General features: G+C 36.1%; 1 protein-coding gene across 1 annotated transcript in view; it reads left to right on the top strand.

Moving 5' to 3' along the window:
* Positions 1-20,008, top strand: part of LOC144239516 (transcription factor TFIIIB component B'' homolog) — a gene marked incomplete at its 3' end in the record, with an annotated part of 74,016 nt that extends 54,008 nt beyond the window's left edge. The window contains exons 26-35 of the mRNA XM_077773600.1: positions 1,810-1,932; positions 5,709-5,745; positions 6,542-6,634; positions 7,712-7,937; positions 8,896-9,053; positions 14,378-14,531; positions 14,771-14,951; positions 18,024-18,087; positions 18,626-18,812; positions 19,804-20,008. Of these exons, the coding sequence (XP_077629726.1) occupies positions 1,810-1,932; positions 5,709-5,745; positions 6,542-6,634; positions 7,712-7,937; positions 8,896-9,053; positions 14,378-14,531; positions 14,771-14,951; positions 18,024-18,087; positions 18,626-18,812; positions 19,804-20,008 (1,428 nt within the window). The remainder of the gene's footprint in view (positions 1-1,809; positions 1,933-5,708; positions 5,746-6,541; positions 6,635-7,711; positions 7,938-8,895; positions 9,054-14,377; positions 14,532-14,770; positions 14,952-18,023; positions 18,088-18,625; positions 18,813-19,803) is intronic.
* Between the last annotated feature and the right edge of the window lie 4,127 nt (positions 20,009-24,135).

Here is a 24,135-nt window from a genome sequence, read left to right as displayed (position 1 = left end):
AGAAAATGCAAAAGGAAAGTTTAATTTTTTGCAAGGACAGCTGGTTAACATTGCATGAGAATTCATTGAGCTATTTGTTTTATATTTTGCAGATTTTATTGGTTGAAAGGCACATAGCTAGTGCAGGACTTATCCGAAAATAATTTCTGAAGATCAGGTTCCATTACTAAGGCAGAGAAATTTGTTGATGTGTTAGAAAATGTTTCCTTTAAAAAGCATTGAGTTAAAAAAAAAAAAAGGCATTGAGTTGGGCGCCTGGGTGGCTTATTCAGTTAAGCCTCTGACTCCTGATTTTGGCTGAGGTCACGATCTCATGGTTTGTGAGATTGAGCCCCATGTTGGGTTCTGCACTAACAGTGTGGAACCTGTTTTGGATTCTCTGTCTCTCCCTCTCTCTCTGCCTCTCCCTGCCTCAAAAAAATAAGCTTAATAAATTAATAAAAAGCATTGAAATACATTGGTACATTATTAATTCATAAAGGGATTTAAAATGTTGGTATATACTATAGTATGTACTTTGAAATCTTGAACCCATTATAGTAAGTGACCAGGTGCAAAAGAATCGCATGTATATAATCCCATTCATCTGAAATGTCTCAGGAGAAATCTAGAGAGACAGAAAGTAGATTAGTGGTTTGGCTTAGGGATTTGGAGATGAGGGGTTAAGAGAGTGATGACTGATGGATATGGGGTTCTTTTTTTATTTTTTTTAATATTTTCATTTATTTCTAGGAGAGAGAGAGACAGCGTGAGCAGGGGAGGGTCAGAGAGAGAGGGAGACACAGACTCTGAAACAGGCTCCAGGCTCTGAGCTGGCAGTGAGCACAGAGCCCGATGCGGGGCTCGAACCCACGAACCGCGAGATCATGACCTAAGCGAAAGTCGGACGCTTAACCAACTAAGCCACGCAGGCGCCCCGAAACTATAGTGCTTTAAAGAACCAACTTTCAAATACAGTACTTCCATTTGTTATTCATTACCAAATTTTCAGAAAATATTTTGTCTTTTCAAGTCACTTGAACTTTTTCATTCATCCCAGGCCTTTAGATATTAGCAAAGATTTCTCTGTAGTATTTGCATCTGAGAAATTAGACACAGAATGTTACTATAATAATTATATTGAGAAGGCAGATTTTCAGACTCTGTGCTGTTTCTGTGAATCATACTTTTTTATACTCATCTCTGTTAATAAGGGACTGAAAGTCAGACTGTCTTATATACAGTCTAGGAGATAAATCTTAGGCCTTTAGTCCCCAGATTATGGGCATCTTTGACCAAATAGACTTAAAAGAGTGAATGTGAATGAATTCATTCTTTTACATGTCCATTGCCATGGTTATTAAGGTTGTGGGAGAGGGTAGTTGCCTTGATGCAGGGGTGAATGCCTGATAAATCCTTTTATTATTTTTTTAAAAACTTTATTTTTGGGAGAGAGCACAAGCTGGGGAGGGACAGAGAGAGAGAGGGACAGAAGGAGAGATAGAGGTTGAAAATTCCAAACAGGCTCCACACTGTCAGCGAGAGCCTGATGCGGGGCTTGATCCCACAAACTGTGAGAAAATGACTGGAGCCAAAATCAAGAGTCAGAGGCTTACTCAACTGAGCCACCCAGATGCCCCAGACGTCTCAAAAATCTTAAATGTTTTCCTTTTGCCAAGTTGATGTTAATCATTTTAAGAATTGCTATATTTGTTTTTTAATTGTGTAGGAATGTGGATTATTTCTTCATTTTAACACTTTATTTTAGTCGTTTTGTTTTGCTGACTGTAGTATGCCAAAATGAAATAATGAAACTTTTCATTTTGACAGCTTGAAATAACCGTGAATGCACCCGATATAGGATGCATATCTGTTGTTGAGCACCCACTACCCAGCACAGATATGACTACTCAGGAAATGAAACAAGAAGAAAATTTGAAGGCATTATCTATTGTAAGCATCCATTCTAATATGTTTTGTCTTTAATTCTTTGTTTACTTTCAAAAGAAGAGAAGTTTATTTTTAAATCTCTAAGTTTATAAGCCATTCTTACTCATTTCTATCCTGCAGGGAGCTGTTAAGTATGAATAGTACAAACTGGTGAATAATCCAAAGACTTTATATTTCACTCAGAAAGCATTGGTTTGTGTGTGTGTGTGTGAATCACTCTTAATATCCTCATAAACTTACTTTAAAGTTCTGTTGCATTAATTCTGTATTAAATATAAATCATTTAAAATATATTTAGTTCCTTTTTGTTTGATACTCTTCCTTGTTTCTGCAAATGAAGACTGGGAATTAATTTATTTATTAAAAACATTTTTTACTGTTTATTTTGAGAGAGAGAGACAGAGACAGAGACAATGTCCTAGCAGAGGAGGACAGAGAGAGAGGCAGAGAGAGCGAATCCCAAGCAGGCTCCACACTATCGTGCAGAGCCTGATGCTGGGTTCAGTCTCACAAACCTTGAGATCATGACCTGAGCTGAAATCAAGAGTCAGACACTTACCCAACTGAGCTACCCAAGTGCCCCCACATTTTACCATTTTTTAAATTATTGGTCTATTTGTCATTTTATTATTCAGTTGTAAGAAATTTTTAAATAGTAACCATACAAGTCTTTTATTAGATATATGATTTGCAAATAGTTTCTCCTGTTCCATAAGTTGTGTTTTCAGTTTTTTTTAATTTTTAAATTTTAATAAGAGAGCATGAATAGTGGAGAGAGGCAGAGGGAGAGAAAGAAAATTCCAAGCAGGCTCCATGCTCAGTGCGGAGTCCAGTGCAGTGTTTGATCTCACACACAGCCCTGGGATCATGATCTGAGCCGAAATCCAGAGTCAGATGCTCAACTGACTGAGCCACCCATATGCCCCTGTCTTTTCATTTTCTTGATGGTTCCCTTTATGTATAAAAGCTTTAATTGTGATGAAGTTCATTTTATCTATTTTTTCTTTTGTTGCTCATGCTTTTGTTGTAATATTTAAAACGTCTTAGTGAAAGCCAAGATCCTGAAGATTTACTCGTTTTTCTTCTCATAGGTTTATGGAGTTATACTGTAGTTTTACATTAAAGTCTTTAATCCATTTTGAGTTAATTTTTATATATGGTGTGAGGTTAGATAGAGTCCTTCATTCTTTGCACATGACTATACAGTTGTCACACTCTTTGAAAAGACCATTCTTTCCTCATTGAATTATCTTACATTCTTGTCAAAAATCATTTGGCTGTAGATGTGTGGATGTTTTTCTGGATTCTCAGTTCTATTCCACTGCATGTCTGTCCTTGTACCAGTGATGCTCGATTGATTACAGTTGCTTTGTGGTACATTTTAGAATTAGGAAGGGCAAGCCATCCTACTTTATTCTTTTTTTAAGGTTGTTTTGGCTGTTGTGGGTCTCTTGTAATTCCACATGAATTTTAAAATCACTTGGTATTTTCTACTTGACATAATCTAAGATTGTGATTGGGGTTGCATTGAATCTGTGTATCACTTTGGGGGGGCTGGTCCCATTTAAGAGTTTTCCAATTCTTGAACGTGGATATTTGCCCATTTACTTAGATCTTCTTTGATTTCTTTCAACAGCATTTTGTAGTTTGCAGAGTATAAACTCTGCTTCGTTTGTTAAATTTATTTTCAAGTATGTTATATTTGAGGTTGTGAATGGAATGGTTTTCTCAATTTCACTATCAGGTTTTTTATTGCAAGTGTTTATAGAAATACAATTGATTTTTGTATGTTGGTCTTGTATTTTGCAGCTTTTCTGAACTCATTAGTTCTAATAGATTTTTAGTGGATGCCTTAGGATTTTCTATATAGAAGATCATGACACGTGAATAGAATAGTTTATCTTCTCCCTTCCTGTATTAGTTTCTCAGTGCTGCTATAACAGAATGCCACCGACTATGTGGCTCAAGACTACAGAAAGTTATTTTCGCACAGTTGTGGAGGCTAGAATTCCAAAATCACCACCCCTGCTTCTGACAGCTCTGAGGACCTCCTAATTGCCAGAGGTCCTTGTCGTTGCTTGGCTTATGGCAGCACATTTCCAACTTCTGCCTCCGTTGCCACAAGGTGCTCTCCCTGTATATGTGTCCCGATATTTCTTCTTCTTCAATACAAAGACACCTGTTATATTGGATAGGGCCAGCCCTAATCTAATATGACCTCATGTTATCCTGATTACATCTGAAAAAGTCCTATTTTTTTTCCCAATTTATTTTCCAAATAAAGTTACATTCATGGTACTGGGGTTAGGACTTCAACACATCTTTCTCGGGAACAGAATGTGATTTGCACTTGTCAATTTGGACGTCTTTTGTTTTTGTTGCTTGCCTCGTTGCCCCTGCTAGAACCTCCAGTACATGTTGAACAAAAGTGGCAAGAGTGAATATTTTTGTCTCATTCCTGGTCTTAGGGGGAAGCATCTTTCACCAGTAAGTTTGATGTTAGCTGTGGATTTTTTCATTGGTGGTTTTTATCAAATTGAAGAAGTTTCAGTCTCTCCCTTGTTTGCGTCAATGAAAAGGTGTTGGCAGTTGTCATATGCTTTTTCTGCATCTATTGAGATGATCACATGATTTTTTGCTTTCTTTTGTACTGATATGATGTATTACGTTGGTTATAACTTAGGATGATAAATCAAAAATTTTATCCTACTTGGCCATACCATGCAGTTTTATGTTGCTAAATTTGGCTTGCTGGTATTTTATTGAGGATTTTTTGTGTGCCCATTCATAATAGATAATTCTTCTGTTTTCTATTAAGAATCTGGCTCCAGATTCTTGTGTCAAGAGCTAAAGTCCTGTTCCTCCTAGAAAGAAAGCCTTCCTGGTGGGACTTGCAAGGAAAAAGGGGCCCTATTTTCTTGGCTGCAAAGGTCTGAGGTGGAGTCTCTGGTTCACTGAGCTGGGAAGAAGGAGGAGGGAGAGAGCAGTCTTAGTTGAAATACCACAGGCTCTTACCTTTGTTATCTTTTCATCAGTTTGTTCAAAAAGATGTTTCTACTGGCCTCAGGACCATTTCCAGAGGCTTTAAATGTTTATTTTTAATAAATTTTACCAGTTTCACTGGGGAGAGGGTCAACAGAGTCTTATGATGCCACGCTGGACATAGATCTTGTAACTTTTTTTTTTTTTTAAGTTTATTTCTTTTGAAAGGGAGAGAGAGAGAGAAATTTGGGGAGAGGTAGAGAGAAGGGGACACAGAAGCTTCATGTGACAGTGTGGAGCCCAACAAGGGGCTTGAACTCACGAACCGTGAGAACATGACCTTAGCAGAAATCAAAGAGTCAGATGCTTAACTGACTGAGCCACTCAGGTGCCCAGATCTTGTAACTTTTTAATTTATTAAAATTCAATTAAGTTTTAAGTCACCTAGTTAAAAAAAATTGGTGATACTCATCAGACTTTAGTTTCCATTGGATTAAAACCAGTGGAAAATATTACTGAAGTTGAAAGATTATGAAAGTGAAGAAGTAAAGTAAGCATAGTAGATGCAATATGATTAGAGTTAAGAGGAAAAAGTAAAATAAGGAACAAGAGACAAAAGAATTTGGCTTTTAAATTATTTCTCTTGATGAGATGTTATGAGTAATTATAAAGGGAAAGCACACTTTCTACTCCTTTGTAATCAGAAGCATAGAAGAACTGTGAAACATAGTACTTTTTGAGACAGAACATATATTTTGGAAAATACATAAGGCATTGCTTATCTTTTCGTCTTCTAGGAAATGACCACAGGTGAACATACACAAGATGAAGCAGGTAACTGTTAACAAGGAAACTGCTGAAACTACTTGGTTAACACTAGCAGGGTGATTTAAAATTTAAAAAATTGTTTTTAATTTAATTTTTTTTAGAGAGAGAGAGAGCCAGCAGAAGAGTGTGCATGTGCAAGTGGGTGAGGGGCAGAGAGAGAGAGAAGAGAGAATCTTTTTTTGTTTTGTTTTGTTTTTTAAATGTTTATTTATTTATTTTGATAGTATGAGTGAGTGAGGGGCAGAGAGAGAGGGAGAGAGAGAATCCCAAGCAGGTTCCACGCTGTGAGCACAGAACCTGACACGCAACTTGATCTTACGAACTGAGAGATCATGACCTGAGCCAAAATCAAGATTTGGAAGCTGCTTAACTGACTGAACTGCCCAGGTACCCCTAGTATTAGTATTAGTTGGTAAATGAGTCCTTGCTCAGAAGTTTCCACTGTTGAATGTTTTACCTCCAGGAGAAACTTGGATTCTTAGAATAACTACTATATGAACGGAGTTAAGAGTTAAATGTTTAATAAAGAAGTATTATTTCTTCTGATCTGCACAGGTTTATTTTCTTCGAAGGTATTATTTAATGCGAGGGAGGCATTTTCAATGAATAAAAGCTAACAATTAATGATTTCTTTTTTTTTTTTTGTAGTAACAAAACACTACCCTAGTAAGGAGTTAGTGGTATGGAGGGTATTGAAACTTGTTACTAGAGGATAAACACCTGAATTAAAATGTTTCTGAGTAAAAAACTTAAATTTTCAGATTCATTTTTCTGTTTTAATGTTGTTGTATTTTCTCACAAGGTACCAATGATGGAAGCACTGAAGCTGCTATAACTTTACTTACAATGGGAGATCTAGTGTTGCAGTCAGAGATTGGTACAGAACAGAGTGATGGTAAGAATGAAAGATAAGGCCTACTGAAAAAAACCTTTTAAAATCCAACTTCTAAGAAATTATACCCACATTTGAGTAATAAGTCAGTACTTTTACACTTGAGGTTGGCATAACTTTGTTGTTTTTCCAGAAACAAGTAATAGGTGTGCATTGATGCACCCACATTAGCCCATTTAGATGTAGTGGCCCCTATTTCAAGATAGTACATTTGGTTTATTTAAAAAAAGTTGTATTCCTGGAATAGTCCAGTGAGTCCTCTACCTTTCTCATCATAAACATTGGTTATTTGAGCTCACTGATTACTGATCACTTTATACATGTTTCTTTAGCAGAGGAGCTCCCACTTTGGATAGTCTTCCCATTTACCTGACAATAGAATCAAGGGCCATTGAAATAATTTAGTTTGGACTGTTTGGTTAGTTTGGACTGAGCCAATGTCAACCCAGATTTTTAATATTTTAGGCTGACCTTCATGGAGAAGGTATGGTCTTTACTCTCTAAGTACCTTCTGTTTTAAGTACATTAAATGGATAGTTATGTTAATTATTGTCCTGTGAATTATTTTGTCTGGAAATGAGTGGCTTTCCATTTTTACTATGTATTAATCAGGACCCATAACTATATATTTATCAAGGAATTCTCTCTTCGCTGTTTCTTACATGGCTCATTCTCTCTCTCTTGCACTCTCTTTTTTTCTGAGTAAACTGTACACCCATCGTGGGGCTTGAAATCACAACCCTCAGATCAAGAGTCACATGCTCTACTGACTGAGCCAGCCAGGCACCCCTCTATGGCTCCTTTCTTAGTGACAGAGTATTGCTTTGGAGCCTGTCACAAATCTCTAGAACCTAAAATACAGGCTTTTAAAATTGTGAATGAAGGTGATCCTATCTTGAAACTTAGTTGAGGCTATGTAGTTACCGAAGACAAAAAGATTCATTTTTACTCATAATAGCACAAAAATTTTAGTATATGAGAATTGTTAAGGCTGTAGTTGTTTAATGTTGAAGGATTTATTTTCTTTGGACATCTACTTGTATTGGGTCAATTTTAATTTTCTGTTCTTTTCTGTAATAGGAGTATGTGTACTTCTTGATGTTCATTCAAAGGATAAAAGCTGTGTTCCTTTTAGCCCAGATAATGTAAATCACAAAATTGTTCGTGAATGTCAGGAGCTTTCTTCACCTGTCAGTAGTACATCTCCTTCATCATTAGAAGAAAACAAGATTGTATTGGAAGAGCAAAGTACTAAAGAAGAAATTGGTTTAGTGGAGGAAGTAAAGGAAAATGCTATATCAACCAGGTTTAATTTGCTTTATTTTTTTTTCCTTTTTTTTTTTTTCTTTTCTTTTTCTTTTTTTTTAAGTAGGCTTCATGCCCAGTGTGGAGCCTGGTGCAGGGCTTGAACTCATGACCCTGAGATCAAGACCTGAGCTGAGATCAAGAGTTGGATGCTTAACCTTCTGAGCCACCCAGGAGCCCCTATTTTGCTTTATTAAACTTTTGAGTTTTACTGGAAAATAAGGGTGCCTGGGGAGCTCAGTTGGTTGAGTGCCTGACTTTAGCTCAGGTCATGATCTCATGGTTTGTGAGTTTAAGTCCCGCATCAGGCTCTCTGCTGTCAGCAGAGAGCCCACTTTGGATCCTCTGTCCCCCATCTCTCTCTGTCCCTCCCCTGCTTGCACTCTCTGTCAAAAATAAACATTCTTAAAATTACTAAGAAATGAATTATAACAGTATTCAATTAATAAATATATTTAAACCAACTATCAATTTATAATAGCTTTTGAGTAATCTTGTGTAATTTGTAAATTTCACTGCTAATTTCTCAGCCTTTAAAGTGAGGATTGGCTGGTTTAATTTTAGTTTAATGGTTTGAATATTTTTATTTATTTATTTATTTTAAGTAGGCTCCACACCCAATGTGGGGCTTGAACTGCACCTGAGATCAAGAGCCACACGCTCTACTGATTGAGCCAGCCAGGTGCTCCTAATGGCCTGCATATTAAAGTTAATGCAGTATGTGCATCTTTGAAGCTTTAATGAGATAGTTTTATGTAAATATATTCTGTTTTACAGACATGATACAGATTCTCTTTCCTTCTCCAGACTTTCAGTAAAGTTACCACCATGTAATTTTAGCATTAAAAAATGAATACTTAACAGAGATTGTGGCACTATATTAGAGTAGTGAAGAAGGTGAGAGAGCTAATTCTAACACAGTTGATGAATTTCTCTCTTCCCATTCCTTCTTTTTCTAGGAATACAACCTCTGAAGTGACCAATAATTTGAGAATGAGAAGTAGATTTGCCAAGCCTAAGCCAAATCTTAAGACTTTAAGGACTAACAGGTTTGGTGTTCATCAGGAAGTTCCCAATTTGTTTGTCAACCAAGGACAAGTAGTAGAAAGTCAAAGAGGTAAGTTTTGTTCCCTTAAACAGCTACAAAATTACTTTTACATGAGAAATGGCATTAACATTTAAAATGGAAAATCCCTTAAACAGCTACAAAATTACTTTTACATGAGAAATTGCATTAACATTTAAAATGGAATATTGTTAAAATTATTTTAATTTACTACTAAAAAGTTTTAAAAAGGAGAATGACCTATGCACATAAATACCAATAAACCCATCAACTAGTTTCGATAATTATTATCATTTTGCTCTACACTTGACCCTTAATAACATGGGTTTGAACTGCATGGGTCTACTATACGTGGATTTTTTTGATAAACAGTATAATACCATAAATGTATTTTCTCTTCCTTGTGATTTTCTTAATATTCTAGCTTTATTATAAGAATATAGTATGTACTACAGATACAAAATACGTTAATCAACTGTTAATGTTAACAATAAAGCATCTCATCAACAGTAGACAGTTAGGTTTTTTGGAAGTCAGAAATTAATATGTGCATTTTTGACTGCATGGGAGGTTTGTACCCCAACGGTCAACTGTTATTCAGGGGTCAACTGTATGTATTTGATTCGACTTCTTTGTATGTGTGCACATGGAATATTCAAATATTTTTTGGGAAGATATACATGCATATGACAAAAAATAAGACATTGTCTCTAAGGTATAAAATTTAAAAAACTTCCTCCGTGGTTCCCAGTCCCCCAATCTCACTACTAATGATAAACTGCCATTACATTTGTAGACTTCTGGAAGTGTATTATACACTAAGCACCTAATGTGGGTCTATGTGTGTACATATGTGCATCCATGTATGTATACGTGTATATGTATATAAATAACTGTGCATTCCCTTTAGAAAGAGCAAAAATATAAGCATACTATATTATATCTACTGTTCAGCACTTAGAGAAAAACAGTTTTACTGAGATCATTCTGTATACTACAGTTAAACCATTTCAAAGGTACATAGAGTTCAGTGGTTTTAGTATATTCACCAAGTTAGGTAACCATCAACACTAGCAGACACTCCCATTTCCCCAAGTTCTAGGCAATCACTAATCTTTTTCTGTCTCTGTAGATTTGCCTATTTTTGATGTTTTGTATGAGTAGAATCACATAAGTGGTCTTTAGTGTCTGATGTCTTTATTTAGCATGTTGTCAAGGTTCATTTGTGTTGTAGTATGTGTCAAATACTTAATTTCTTTATCTTCTCAAATATTCCATTGTATAGCTATACTACATTTTGTTTTTCCTTTCATCTGTTGGGCATTTGTGTTTTCTATTTTTGGCTCTCATAAGTAACGCTACTAAGAACATTCATGTATACGTTTTTGTGGATATATTTTTTCATTTCTCTTGGATATACATCAAGTGGAATTGCTGGATCATATGTTTAACCTTTTGAGAAATTGCCAAACTGTTTCAAAAGTGGTAGCAGCATTTTGTAATTTTTTGCTTATTTTAGATTTTTTGCTTTATTTTTAAGTAATCTCTATACCCAACATGAGGCTTGAACTTGTAACTCCTGAGACTTAAGACTCACATGCTCTACTGACTGAGCCAGCCAGGCACCCTAACATTTTGTATTTTCACCAACATTCTTTGAGGGTTTCTTTCTCTCTGTTCTCTCAGACCCTTTAATTATTAGATATTTTAGTCAGCATGAAGTAGTATCTCATTATAAGTTTTGATTTGTATTTCCCTGATGACCAGTGATTATCTTTTCATGTGCTTATTTATATATCCTTTTTGGAGACATGTCTGTTCAGCTCTGTCCTCATTTTTAATTTTTTTAAATGTTTTTTTAAAATTTATTTTTGAGAGAGAGATAGAGATGGCATGAGCAGGGGAGGGTGAGAGAGACAGGAGACACAGAATCCGAAGACAGGCTCCAGAATCTGAGCTAGCTGTCAGCACAGAGCCCAAAGGGGGCTCGAACCCACGAACCGTGAGATCATGACCTGAGCCTAAGCTGGACGCTCAACGTCCAGCTGGATGCTTTTTAAGTTGGGATATTTGTTTTTTAAAAATCTTTATTTTTTGAGAAAGAGAGAGAGAGAGAATGCAAGCAGGGGAGGGGCATCAGAGGATCTGAAATAGGCTGTGCTCTGAGAGTGGAGAGTGGAGAGCAGGGTGCGGGTCTCGAACTCACAAAATGAGATCATGACCCAAGCCGAAGTCAGATGCTTAACTGACTGAGCCACCCAGGTGCCCCATGGGATATTTATCTTCTTATTATTAATAGTTCTTTTTACGGTAACATTCTTTTTAAAGATTAGTATATTGAAAAATATCTGTCTATACGATCACCTTGGGCTCTCTTTTATTGTTTCAATGGCTCACTACTTTGCGATATACATGTTGAATCCTACTCCCACTTCCTTTTCCACCTTCCCTCCCTACCAAGGACCCAACCCCTTCAGGTGCCAGTGAGAGCAGGAAAAGCAGTGCATGTATATGGTAGGCTGTCTAGATTGTATCAAATCCTATGGGTAGAAGATCTGGATAGTTAGCAACATCTTTCCCTGTTTGGGGGTTCCTGGTGTTTGGTATTTCCTTTCAACCAGTAATGCTTATGGTTCAGTTAGTTAATTCATTACTTATTCTGGGTTCAGAAATACCCAGAAGCTATTTCAGTATGCAGGGTGAAGTTACCTTATTTATTTTTATTTAAAAAAATTTTAATGTTTTATTTGTTTAAACATTTTTTAAATGTTTATTTTTGAGAGAGGATGTGAGCAGGAGAGGGGCAGAGAGAGGGAGACAGAGAATCCCAAGCAGGCTCCACCCTATGAGTGCAAAGACTGACATGGGGCTTGAACTTGTGATCTGTGAGATCATGACTTGAGCCGAAGCCAGACGCTTAACTGACTGAGCCACCCAGGCTCTCCTAAAAATTTATTGACTGTGGTTGACACACATACATTAGTTCCAGGTGTGCTACATAGTGATTCAACAAGTTTGTGCATTGTGCTCTGCTCTCCAGAAGTTTATCTACCATCTCTCACCGTATAGTGCAAGTACAATACCACTGATTATATTCCTTATGCTGTGCCTTCTATTCCCATGATTTATTCATTCCATAATTGGAAGCCTGTATCTCCCACTCCCTTTCACCCACTTTGCCCACCTACCTCCTCCCCTCTGGCGTCAGTTTGTACTGGTATTTATAGGTCTGACTATGCTCTTCGTTTATTCAGTTGCTTCTTTAAGACTCCATAAATGAGCGAAATCGTATGGTGTTTGTCTCTCTCAGTCTGACTTATTTCGCTTAGCATAATACCTTCTAGGTCTTTCCATGTTGTCGCAGATGGCCCAGTCTCATCCGTTTAATGGCTGTGTAATTAATATCCCATTGTGTATGTATACCACATCTTCCTTCTCCATTCATGTGTTGATGGGAACTTAGTTTACTTCCATATCTTGGCTATTGTAAACAATGCTGCAGTAAACGTAGAGTTGCTGCACATATCCTTTGAATTAGTGTTTTCATTTTCTTTGTGTGGATACCTGCTAATGAAATTTATTGAATCATATGGTAATTCTAAATTTAATTTTTAGAGGAACGTCCATACTATTTTCCATTGTGCCTGTACCAATTTACATTTCCACTAGTGCACAAAGGTTCCTTTTTCTCTACATCCTCATCAACACCTACTATTTCTTGTCTTTTGGATTTTAGCAATTCTGATAGGTGTAAGGAGATACCTCATTGTGATTTTGATTTGCATTTCCCTGATGATTAGTGGTGTTGAGCATCTTTTTATGTGTCTGTTGTCCATCTGTATGTCTTTGGAAGAATGTCTAGGCAGGTCTGCGCCCCCTTTTTAATCAGGTTGTTCCATTTTTTTTGGTGTTGAGTTGTGTAAGTTCTTTATATATTTTGAATATGAACCCTTTATCAGATATATCTTGTACAAATATTTTCTTATCAGTAGGTTGCCTTTTCTTTCTTTAAAAAAATTTTTTTTTAATGTTTACTTATTTTTGAGAGAGAGAGAGAGCACAAGCTGGGGAGGAGCAGAGAGAGGGAGATACAGAATCCAAAGCAGGCTCCAGGCTCTGAGCTGTCAGTACAGAGCCTGATGCAGGGCTCGAACTCAAGAACTGCAAGATCATGACCTGAGCCGAAGTTGGATGAGCTCCCCAGGCGCCCCTAAAGATGTTATTTTTAAGCACCCTCTGTACCCAGAGTGAGACTCAAACTCAAAACTCCCGAGATTGAATTGTATGCTCCACCATGCAACTCACAAACTGTGAGATCATGACCTGAGCTGAAGTTGGATGCTCAACCAACTGAGACACCCAGGTGCTCCAGTAGGTTGCCTTTTCATTTTGTTAATGGTTTCTTTTGCTGTGTAAAGTTTTGTTTTGTTTGGATATAGTTCCAGTAGGTTTTTTTTTTTTTTTTTTTTTTTTTGTGCTTTTGTTTCCCTTACCTTAGGAGACATACCTAGAAAACCTTTGGTGTAGCTGATGTCAGAGATTATTGCTTGTGTTTTCTTCTAGGATTTTTATTGTTTTAGGTCTCACATTTATATCTTTAATCCATTTTGATTTTTTTTTTGTGTATAGTAGAAAGTGGTCCAGTTTGATCCTTTTTATGCTGCTGTCCAGTTTTCCCAGTAACATTTATTGAAGAGACTGTCTTTTCCCCATTGTATATTCTTGCCTCCTTTGTCAGAAATTAATTGACCGTATAAATGTGGATTTATTTTTAGACCCTCTATTCCCTTCCATTTTTCTATTTTGTGTATGTGTGGGCCAGACCATACTGTTTTGATTATTACAGCTTTGTAGTATATCTTGAAATCTGGGATTATGTATCTTTGTCTCTTTCTCAGGATTGCTTTGACTATTCACAGTCTTGTGATTCCATAGAAATTTTAGTATTATTTGATCTAGTTTTATGAAAAATGCTGTTGGTGTTTTGATAGGGATTTGAATGTAACTCTTATATAGATGCCATTTTCTTCGTTTTGCAACAGCTCCCTCCCCAGGTGGAACTAGACCTCATATGTACCCGCCTCTAAACTTCTTTGGTATATGGGTTTGTAATTATATTGCTGTCATCATAGAGTAGACATAAATTTGCTATGGCAACCACGAGTGAAAAATCTGCAGTGTAGGATACGTTAATCCTCCATTTCAAAAATCTCATTGGCCAGGACCACTCTTGACATAAGCTTCATTTTTGGATTAAGAGAAATTTGGAAGAGTTGCTATATACTGATCTGTATTTGAGAAGAGAACATATTTCTAATGGGGAGGTTTTAGCTGTACTATTTTGGACTGTATCTTAAGTGTGTTTTTTGTTTAAGAAACTGAGAAAAATGGTTCTGAAGCAATGGAGGAATTACAAGATAAAAAATTTGGATCACTTACAACAGCAGTGAATAAGGAGCAGAGCATATTGGCATGTGAAAATGGTATTGAAGAGATGACTATTTCTCAAGAAGCAAACCTAACTGTAAGGTAAGAGAGAGGAGATTGTCGAGTTTTATGTATATTCTTTACCAACTGTAGTCATTAGCTGTAAGAATTTGGCAAAAGGGGGTTCTGTTGCATTAAATGTATTTTAAAAATTTGGACACCATTAAATAATCTTAGACTCACTTAGCTCTAAACACTACTTTGTGGTTGACTACTTGGTTTCACATACAAAACTCTAATACATACTCTGAAGCTCTAATATATACTAATTTCTCTTTCAGAAATGATGATCAAGAAGAGGAATCTCAGAAGGTTCAGATATTTTCACTTGATCCAACTGTTTGCTCTGAGACAAAGCCCCATACACTTGGTTCAGATATGGGTCTCAGTGAGAGTCCTATCAAAGAGCCCGAGAGAGAGGACGCTAATGGAGACAGTGTGCTTACACTTCATGTGTCAGAGGTAAAAGAATGTAAAATAGAACATGGGGTGGCTGGGTGTGTATTCCTCACTTAAAAAAAATTAAGGTATAATTTATATAGAATAACCTACACCCTTTTATGTGCACTTGTACAAGTTTTGACAAACATATGTAGCAACACGTGAACAGTTGGCAGCATCGTCCAAATTCCCCAGGGCCCTTTTTAGTCACCCCCTTTTGTCACCCTTCTACTTGGCGATCACTGATCTGTTTTCTTTCCCTGTAGTTCTGCCTTTGCAAGAATGTATTGTGATAAAATGTTTATTGAGTGTGTTTTTAGTCTTTGAAACATAGATAAAACAGCAAATATATACCTTTTCCATTAAAGTTTGGAAAAAGGAAGTCTTTTGTATACAGACTATTTACCTCTTGTTTGCTGGCCACTGAATCTGAGAAATACATTGCAGGTGATTTTTTGAGATGTTATTACTATATGTTCAGTGCTGTGTGAGGTATTGGAGAGACAGTTAGGAGACATACAAGCTGTGAGTGAATGCTTAAGCTCTGATGGGTGCTAGGAAAGCAAGTTGCACAAGACTCTTGAAGGAGTGGTCTTCATCCCAGTCCAGTAAAATCAGTATTTGGAAATAGGATGTAGGCATTTGCAGGATTTTGTTTTGTTGTTGTTAAAGGTTCTCAGGTTATTCTAATGTGTAGCCAGGACTGAAAGAGTCCATGTGGATGGCTCAGTTGGTTAAGTGTCCAACTCTTGATTTCAGCTCAGGTCATGATCTCATGGTTTGTGAGTTCAAGCCCCACATTGGGCTTCATGCTGATAGTGAAGAACCTGCTTGGGATTATCTCCCCACACCCCCTCTCAAAACAAATAAATAAACTTTAAAAAAAAAAAAAATCTTTGATTTAGAAGAACAAGTATGAATTAGCCATTTAAAGGGAGAGGAACATGTATAAAGAACAAGTATGAAACAGCATATCATATTCAGGGACTAAAATTAGTTATGAGTGGAATATAAATGAAGAAGTACTTAGAGTGAGGTAGGCAACCTGGGAGCAGTCACAAAAAGGAATGTTTATGACTTGCTAAGGAGTTTGGACCTTATCCAAAGTTAAGGGGGATTTTACCTACCCCCTAACATGTTTATTTTTACTTTTTATTTTGAAATAATTTCTTTCTTTTTTTTTTTATTTTAATTTTTATTATTTATTTATTTCTAGGAGAGAGAGAGACAGCGTGAGCAGGGGAGGGTCAGAGAGAGAGGGAGATACAGACTCTGAAATAGGCTCCAGGCTCTGAGCTGGCAGTGAGCACAGAGCCCGATGCGGGGCTCGAACCCACGAACCGCGAGATCATGACCTAAGCGAAAGTCGGACGCTTAACCGACTAAGCCACCCAGGCGCCCCACTGAAATAATTTCAAGCTTTTTGAAAAGTTGCAAAGGTCTTACATAGAGTTCTCATATACTTTTTACTTAGATTCATTAATTATTAACATTTTGCTTCATTTGCTTTCTCTCTGTCTTGCTCTCCATCTTTATAGATAGATATTTTTAAAAACTGAACCATTTGAAAGTTGCAGACAAGAGACTCACGCATAAATACGTCAGCTTATATCTGGTATGAACAAGGGTGTTTCTTAATAGAGAAATGATAATACTGTTGTCATACTCCATATTACCATACTAACATTGATTTAATAATAATATGTAGTACATAGTTCCAGTCAAGGCTCTCACATTGCATTTAGTTGTCATTCTCCTTATTTTCTCTCTCTTTCAATGTTTATTTTGAGAGACAGAGCAGGGAAGGGGCAGAGAGAGAGAGGGAGACAGAATTCCAAGTAGGCTTCTTGCTGTCAGTGCACATAGAGCCAAACAAGGGGCTTGATCCCACAAACTCTGAGATCATGACCTGAGCTGAAACTGAGAATTAGAGTACGCTTAACTGACTAAGCCTCCCAGGAGCCCCTCCCCTTATCCTTTTTTGTTTTTTCAGAGAGAGAGAGAGACAGAGAGAGAGAGAGAGAGGGAATGTACACCTGTGTATGCATGTGCAGGAGGGACAGAGGAAAGGAAGAAAGAGAATCCCAAGCAGTCTCTGCACTGTGAGCGCAGAGCCTGACGCAGGGCTCGATCTTATAACCATGAGATCATGACTTGTGCTGAAATCAAGAGTCAGATGCTTAACTGAGCCACCCAGCTACCCCTCCTTATTCTCTTTTAGTCTAGAGTAGTTCTGCCCTTTTTCCTCTTTTGTGAACTTGACATTCCAGGCTAATTCACAATCTGGATTTTTGTTGTTGTTCCCCATTATTAGAATTCAGGTTAAACATTTTTTGGTATGGTTATTACGTAGGTGATGTTGTGTTCTTCCTTTTGTATCACTTCATTAGACGTGTAATGTCAATTTGTCCCATTATTGATGATGTTGACTAATTACTTGGCTAGGATGGTGCCTGCCAGATTTCTCCATATAACAGCATCTTTTCCACATTGTGTTAGTTAGTAATTTATCATATGATACCCAGCAGCCTTCTACCTCGTAGTGTTAGTATCGATTGATGCTTTCCTGAATCACTTATTGACATTGTTGGTTACAAAATGTAAGTTTTAAGATTTTAAGCAGGAGAGAATTATAGTAAGAATTGCATTTTAGAGATGGCAGTGTTGGCAGTTTTGTGGAAAACAGATTGAACGGAGCCATGTTGGAGGCAAGGAGACATTTTACTTCCATTCAGATGTTAACTACTAATAGTACACTGGGTGCTATAATGGGGAAAGAGAGAAAGTTGAAGGGTTTGAATCTCTCTCTCCTGTTACTTCAAAAATAATTTCATGGAATTCACATACTTAACAATTTAGTTGGAATTCCTTTGTGTATATATATGTTTATTTATTTTTATATATATGTTTATTTAAAGGAATCAAAAGTTATTGGTACCACTAAAAGTTTCAAAACATTTGGAAAATTAGATACGGTTAAAAAGTTGAATTTTGAAGAGGATCACTCTTCCTGTATCCAATTATCTGGAAAACTTTTTAAAACTAAAATTTGGTTGATCTCATTCTTGCATTTTAATTAAATTTCTTTTTCAGTGTACACCAACTAGTATGCCAGAAGTCCAACAAGAGACTGCAGTCAGTTCTCAAGACTTAACAGGTATGATCATCCACTGTGATAAAGTATCATCAAACTGAATAGTATGGCTTTTACTTCCCTACCCTCATTTGACTGTGAAAAAACCAAAACAGGTTTTAAGTCTGCAATGGCCTTTTATTATGAAGTATTTTTTTAATGGTTTACTTATTTTTGAGAGAGAGAGCATGATTGGCGAAGGGCAGAGAGAGAGGAAGACAGAGGATCTGAGGTGGGCTCTGTGCCGACAATAGCTAGTCTGATAAACTATGAGATCATGACCAGAGCTGAAGTCAGATGCTCAACCAACTGAGCTACCCATGTGTCCCAAAAACTTGAAGTATTTTATGTGTACGTTTTTTAAATTCAGAATTATAAATCTCCTCTATAGTGAACCAACCATCTTTATCCTTTATGAAATTATTTTTTATTTTTGTGGATGTAATTTACTTTTTATTCCTGAGTATAAGTTATCTTAGGACTTTTTAGAAATACAATAAATTAATGATTTTCTGTTGTTTCATGGTTCAGCTTTTTATTACTAACTTTTAAACTTTGATAGTGAATCTAGTTGCTAACGTACATCAAGAAGGTGAGGATGAACAAGCATTCATTTTAACTCTGGTGGAAATCCCAACCAACGCCATAGAAGAATTTACCGATACCACTGCCCAGTTAATGCCAAATCCTTTACTGCCAGCGCCCATATTGATCAAGTCCGTGAATACAGAAGAAAGGAATGACATGAGGTAATGAATGAGTTGAACTATTTTTTTAAAGTTTTTATGTACATTCCTGTAATTTAACATACAATATAATTTTAGTTTCAGGTGTGTAGTGATTCAACACTTCCGTACATCACCCAGAAGCTAAACTATTTTTGTGGGGAGGAAAGGTGCTTTATTACTTGAATAGTATTAACTGAATAAGCCATTCATCAACATTATTTGTATTTGTCCTGAAGATCTTATTTACTAATAATATGATAAGTTAAAGAAGATATCATTGATTTTATATCTGATAAAGCTGCCATATAAATGTGTAATACTTTTGTATGAAACTTGTTTGGTATCTTAAGTATTTTGGAAGCTAAAAAAAATTTAGCAATTTGGGTTATAAAATGCCATCTGTTAAAGATGTGGTTACTTTGTAAGCATATATATTTTAAATTCTGAAATACATAGAAGATGCAAAACTAGTACAGAGAGATGACATTTTGTATATTTTTAATATTATTACTTTAATTCTTTTCTATAGGATTGTTGTATTTTAACAGTCACTCGTTAAGATGCTTAACTGTCAAGTAGCTTTAGGTGTTGAATCCTTTCATATTTAGAAGAGGGATTTTAGGGGCACCTAGGTGGTTCAGTCAGTTAAGCACTGACTCTTGATCTCATCTCAGGTCTTGATCTCAGGGTTGTGAGTTCAAGCCCTGCATTTGGCTCTGTGTTAGACATGAAGCCTACTTAAAAAAAGGAAGAGGATTTTAGTTTGAAATTTTAACTTTACAGACAAAACATTATTTTTGTACCTTAGATTTAATTCAATATTATAGAAATTCTGAGTTTTATAAAGTTGTGAGTTTTTAAGTATGGATAGACCTCAAAATAACATTTTTGTGACCTTGGCCATGTATATTACTTGAAAGTTTTTGGCAGCTGTCATTGGGATAGCTCAGCCTTTAACCTCACTGAGTAACTTCTAATTTGCTGATTTAACATGTATGCATTTCCTATGCAGTATGAGTTTTCCAGTAACTTCAGTTGGTCAGGATGCCATGTGTTTATCTGATTCGGGAAGAGAGGATTCTGAAAAGCCTCCTGCTAATTTGGATCTTATAACTAGGAAGAGATTTCATTGTACGCTTGATGAAAGTGACCATGTTCCTCCTGCCAAAAAAAGTTCACTCACTTCAAGAGATGATTGTCAAAATTATACCTCTGAGGTAAGATAGAATTATCAAGCAAATAAGATGGCCATGTTACAACAGATCCTTTTGTTTCCTTTAAATTCTTTACATAAAGATAGTTTTAATACTTTTCACCATAAATAATCCAGCTAAAACTGGTTTTAGATAATCACTTTCAACCAATTCTAGGTGAAACTGATTTATCAGGAAACCCATTCCCAGCTCTGAGTCATTGGCTAAAAATAAGGCCAAAAGTATCCTGTAGATCTGGATCCTGGCTATAGAACCCAAGTCAAGATAGGTCATCTCTGAATGAGTTTCCTATTGTGTAAAATAATCATAGTAATATCATCACTACCAGGATCATAATGCTTAAAGCTGTCCATTGCTCTTAGGAAGAAAACCCAGAGCCTTGAAGGCCCTCTATTTGTCTGGTCCATTTCTGTCTCTGGTCTCACCTTGTGCTGGTCTCTCCCTTACTCTCTAACTATATTGGCCATCTTTCAGGTTCTTGAATGCACCATACTTCCTCATATCCCAGGGCATTTCTTTCATTATATCTTATGAAACATTGCCTTGCCGGACATACACACTTATTAACTCCATCATTACTACCTCAGGGAAGCCTGAAGACACTATGCAGATTTGATCACCAGCCACTATGTTAAAGGTTTCTTAGCATCTTCTTGTTTTTATTTCTACTAGTCCTCATAATTTATCTCACTATGTAGCTACACTTTGGAAAAGTAAATTTAGAATCTATATTCTCAGTGGGACAGTTGAAGACCAATTGTCCTTAGATGATAGCAGACAACAGAGGCAGTGTATCCTTCTATATCTCATAGGTAGAAGATAGTATCCCAGAAGGGTTTTTGTTTCTCTTATCACAAGTAGGGTTGAACGTCTTTCATATGCTTAGGGACCATTTGTATTCCTTTCGCAGTGAAATGACTCTGTATTCTTTAACCACTTTTCAGTTGCATTGTTGATCTTTTTCCTACAGATTCAGAGGAACTCTGTTATGTATGTCCATGAATGAATTGCAAATATTTTTTCCCACTGTGTCTTTTGACTCTACTTTTTGAGTTTTTTCCCCTTGCAGACTTTTTTGATTGAATTTCTTTCTTTTTTTTCTTTTTTTTTTTTTTTTAAGATTTTATTTCCTAGTAATCTTTACACCCAACATGGGGCTCAGACTTAACAACCCTGAGATCAAGAGTCACATGTTCTACTGACTGAGCCAATCAGGTGCCCCTGACTTTTTTATATGAAAATCTTCAAGCATTTAAAAAGGTAGACAGGGTAGTATAATGTATCCCCATGTACCAGTCATCCAGTTTCATTAATTTATCATCATTTCTTAGAGACATTGTTTTGTTTTGTTTAAAAGTATATTTAATGCCTTCGGGAAAGGATGGTAGGACACTGCTATGTGGAAAACCAGGCCACCCGTTTATAATATGCCATTTAAAAATGATAGATGTACATTGATGTGACTGTATAAGAACAGTATAATGTCTCTTGGGCTTATTTGTGATTTTTCTTTTTTCTTTCTTTTTTTTGTGATTTTTGATTTGTAAACTTGGTTTTCAGCTTTCAACCAATGAAATTGATTATAAAATGTTCAAGTTATAATTGTAAGTTCTAGAATGCACATATACTGCATTCAGATAGACATGCAAACATTTTTAATTTTTCTGAAATCATGTTTATCAGTCTTTTTATATATGGCTTCTAGGGACTGTGTTACACACTTAGACCTTGAAAGTCTACCTTGAGACTTAATAGAAATTCGTAGAAATAATATAAATGATTTGTTTAGAATTTATTTTGGTGTTAAGAAGAGTGAAACCAACTTCATTTTCCCCAGGTGCCTGCCTAGTTGCCTCAGCACCATTTATTGAATAATACATCTTTTCTCCACTGATTTAAAATTCCACTCTTATCACATATTAAGTCCCATATGTATTTGTGTATATTCCTGTACTTTATTTTCTTTTACTTTTAGATTCACCTATTTATTCTAGGGCCAGTATCCCACTGTTTTATATTACTCTAGTTTTTAAATGCTTTCCTATCTTAAATGAAAGGTTTCTCTCTCCTCTTTCTTTCTTTTTTTTTTCTTACTGGTTTTTTTTTTTTTNCTCTTTTTTTTTTTTTTTTTTTTTTCTGGTTTTTTTTTTTTTTTTTTGAGTTTATTTTTGAGAGAGAGAGTCGTGAGAAGGGGTGGGGCAGAGAGATGGGGAGGCATAGAATCTGAAGCAGGCTCCAGGCTTTTTTTCTTTTTTTTATTTTTTAATGTTTTATTTATTTCTAAGAGAGAGAGACAGTGTGAGTAGGGGAGGGTCATAGAGAGAGGGAGACACAGAATCAGAAGCAGGCTCCAGCCTCTGAGCTAGCTGTCAGCACAGAGCCTGACGCGGGGCTCGAACCCATGAACCGTGAGATCATGACCTGAGCTGAAGTCAGATGCTCAACCGACTGAGCCACTCAGGCGCCCCAGCAGGCTCCAGGCTTTGAGCTGTTAGCACAGAGCCCGACACGGGTCCTAAACCCGTGAACTGCGAGATCATGACCTGAGCCGAAGTCGGAGGTTTAATTGCTGAGCCACTCAGGTCCCCCTACATTTTATGTTTTTTCTTTTCAAGTTTTCCTCGTTGTGTACATATTCTAAAGTTCTTTTTTTTTTACTTTATTTAAAATTTTAGTTAACATATAGTGTAATAATGGTTTTGGGAGTAGAATTAATAGNACCCCCCCACCCACCTCCTTCCATCAACTCTGTTTGTTCTTTCTCATTAAGAGTCTCTTATGATTTGTGTCCCTCTTTCTGTTTTTATCTTCCCATATGTTCATCACTTTTGTTTCTTAAATTGCACATGAGTGAAATCATACCGTATTTTTTTCCTGACTGACTTATCTCACTTAGCATAATACACTCTAGCTCTATCCATATTGTTGCAAATGGCAAAATTTCATGATAGTAGTATTTCTACATATATGTGTATATATATATATATATATCATATCTTCTTTAACTATTCATCAGTTGATGGACATTTGGGCTCTTTGCATAGTTTGACCATTGTTGATAATGCTGCTATAAATATCAGGGTGCACATACCCCTTTGAATCTGCATATATCCTTTGTGTAATATCTAGTAGTACACTTGCTAAGTCATACTAGTTCCTCTGTTTTTTGAGGAACCTCCACACTATTTTCCAGAGTGGCTGCACCAGGTTGCATTTCCACCAGCAGTGCAAGAGGGTTCCCCTTTCTCTGCAACCTCATCAACATCTGTTGTTTACTGTGTTGTTAATTATAGCCATACTGACAGGTGCAAGGTGGTATGTTGTCATGGTGATGATTTGTATTTCCATGATAGGTGCAAGGTGGTATGTTGTCATGGTGATGATTTGTATTTCCATGATGATGAGTGACGCTGAGCATCTTTTCATGTGTCTGTTGGCCAGTCTTTTTTGGAAAAATGTCTATTCATGTCTTCTGGCCATTTCTTAACTGGATTATTCATTTTTTGGGTGTTGAGTTTGATTCTTTATAGATTTTGGGATACTAACTTTAACTTTATCAGATATGTCATTTGAAATCATCTCCCATTCCATTGGCTGCCTTTAGTTTTTTTTGCATTGTTTCTTTCGTGCAAAATCTTTTTATCTTGATGAGGTCCCAAAAGTTCATTTTTGCTTTTGTTCCCTTGCCTTTAACCATGTGTCTAGTAAGAAATTGCTATGGCCAATGTAAAAGAGGTTGCTGTCTGTGTTCTCTTTTAGGATTTTGATGGTTTAAAGTTTACATTAATTTTATAATTAGCTTGTTCAGATCTTTAACAAAATCCTATTGATGCTTCTATTAATTAGGATCCTATTAACTTGACCACTTAACACAGGGAAAATTGATGTCATAATTGTGATGTTGAATTTTTTTTGCTTTATCCCAAAACATGGTATGTCTTTTCATTTGTTTAGTTGTTCTTTTATGTCTTTCAGTGGCATTTTCAGCTCCTCTTCATTTATTTATTTATTTATTTATTTATTTTCATCTATTCAATTTACTTTTATTTTATTTTTTGTTAATTTTTTAATGTTTTATTTCTTTTTTTTTTTTAACAAATAGTTTATTCTCAAATTAGTTTCCACATAAC

This window comes from Crocuta crocuta, unplaced genomic scaffold (genome assembly GCF_008692635.1).
Source record: "Crocuta crocuta isolate KB4526 unplaced genomic scaffold, BGI_CrCroc_1.0 scaffold383, whole genome shotgun sequence".
Taxonomy (NCBI): domain Eukaryota; kingdom Metazoa; phylum Chordata; class Mammalia; order Carnivora; family Hyaenidae; genus Crocuta; species Crocuta crocuta.
The sequence above is the reverse complement of the archived record's forward strand: the minus strand, read 5'-3'. Positions and strand labels throughout refer to the sequence as shown.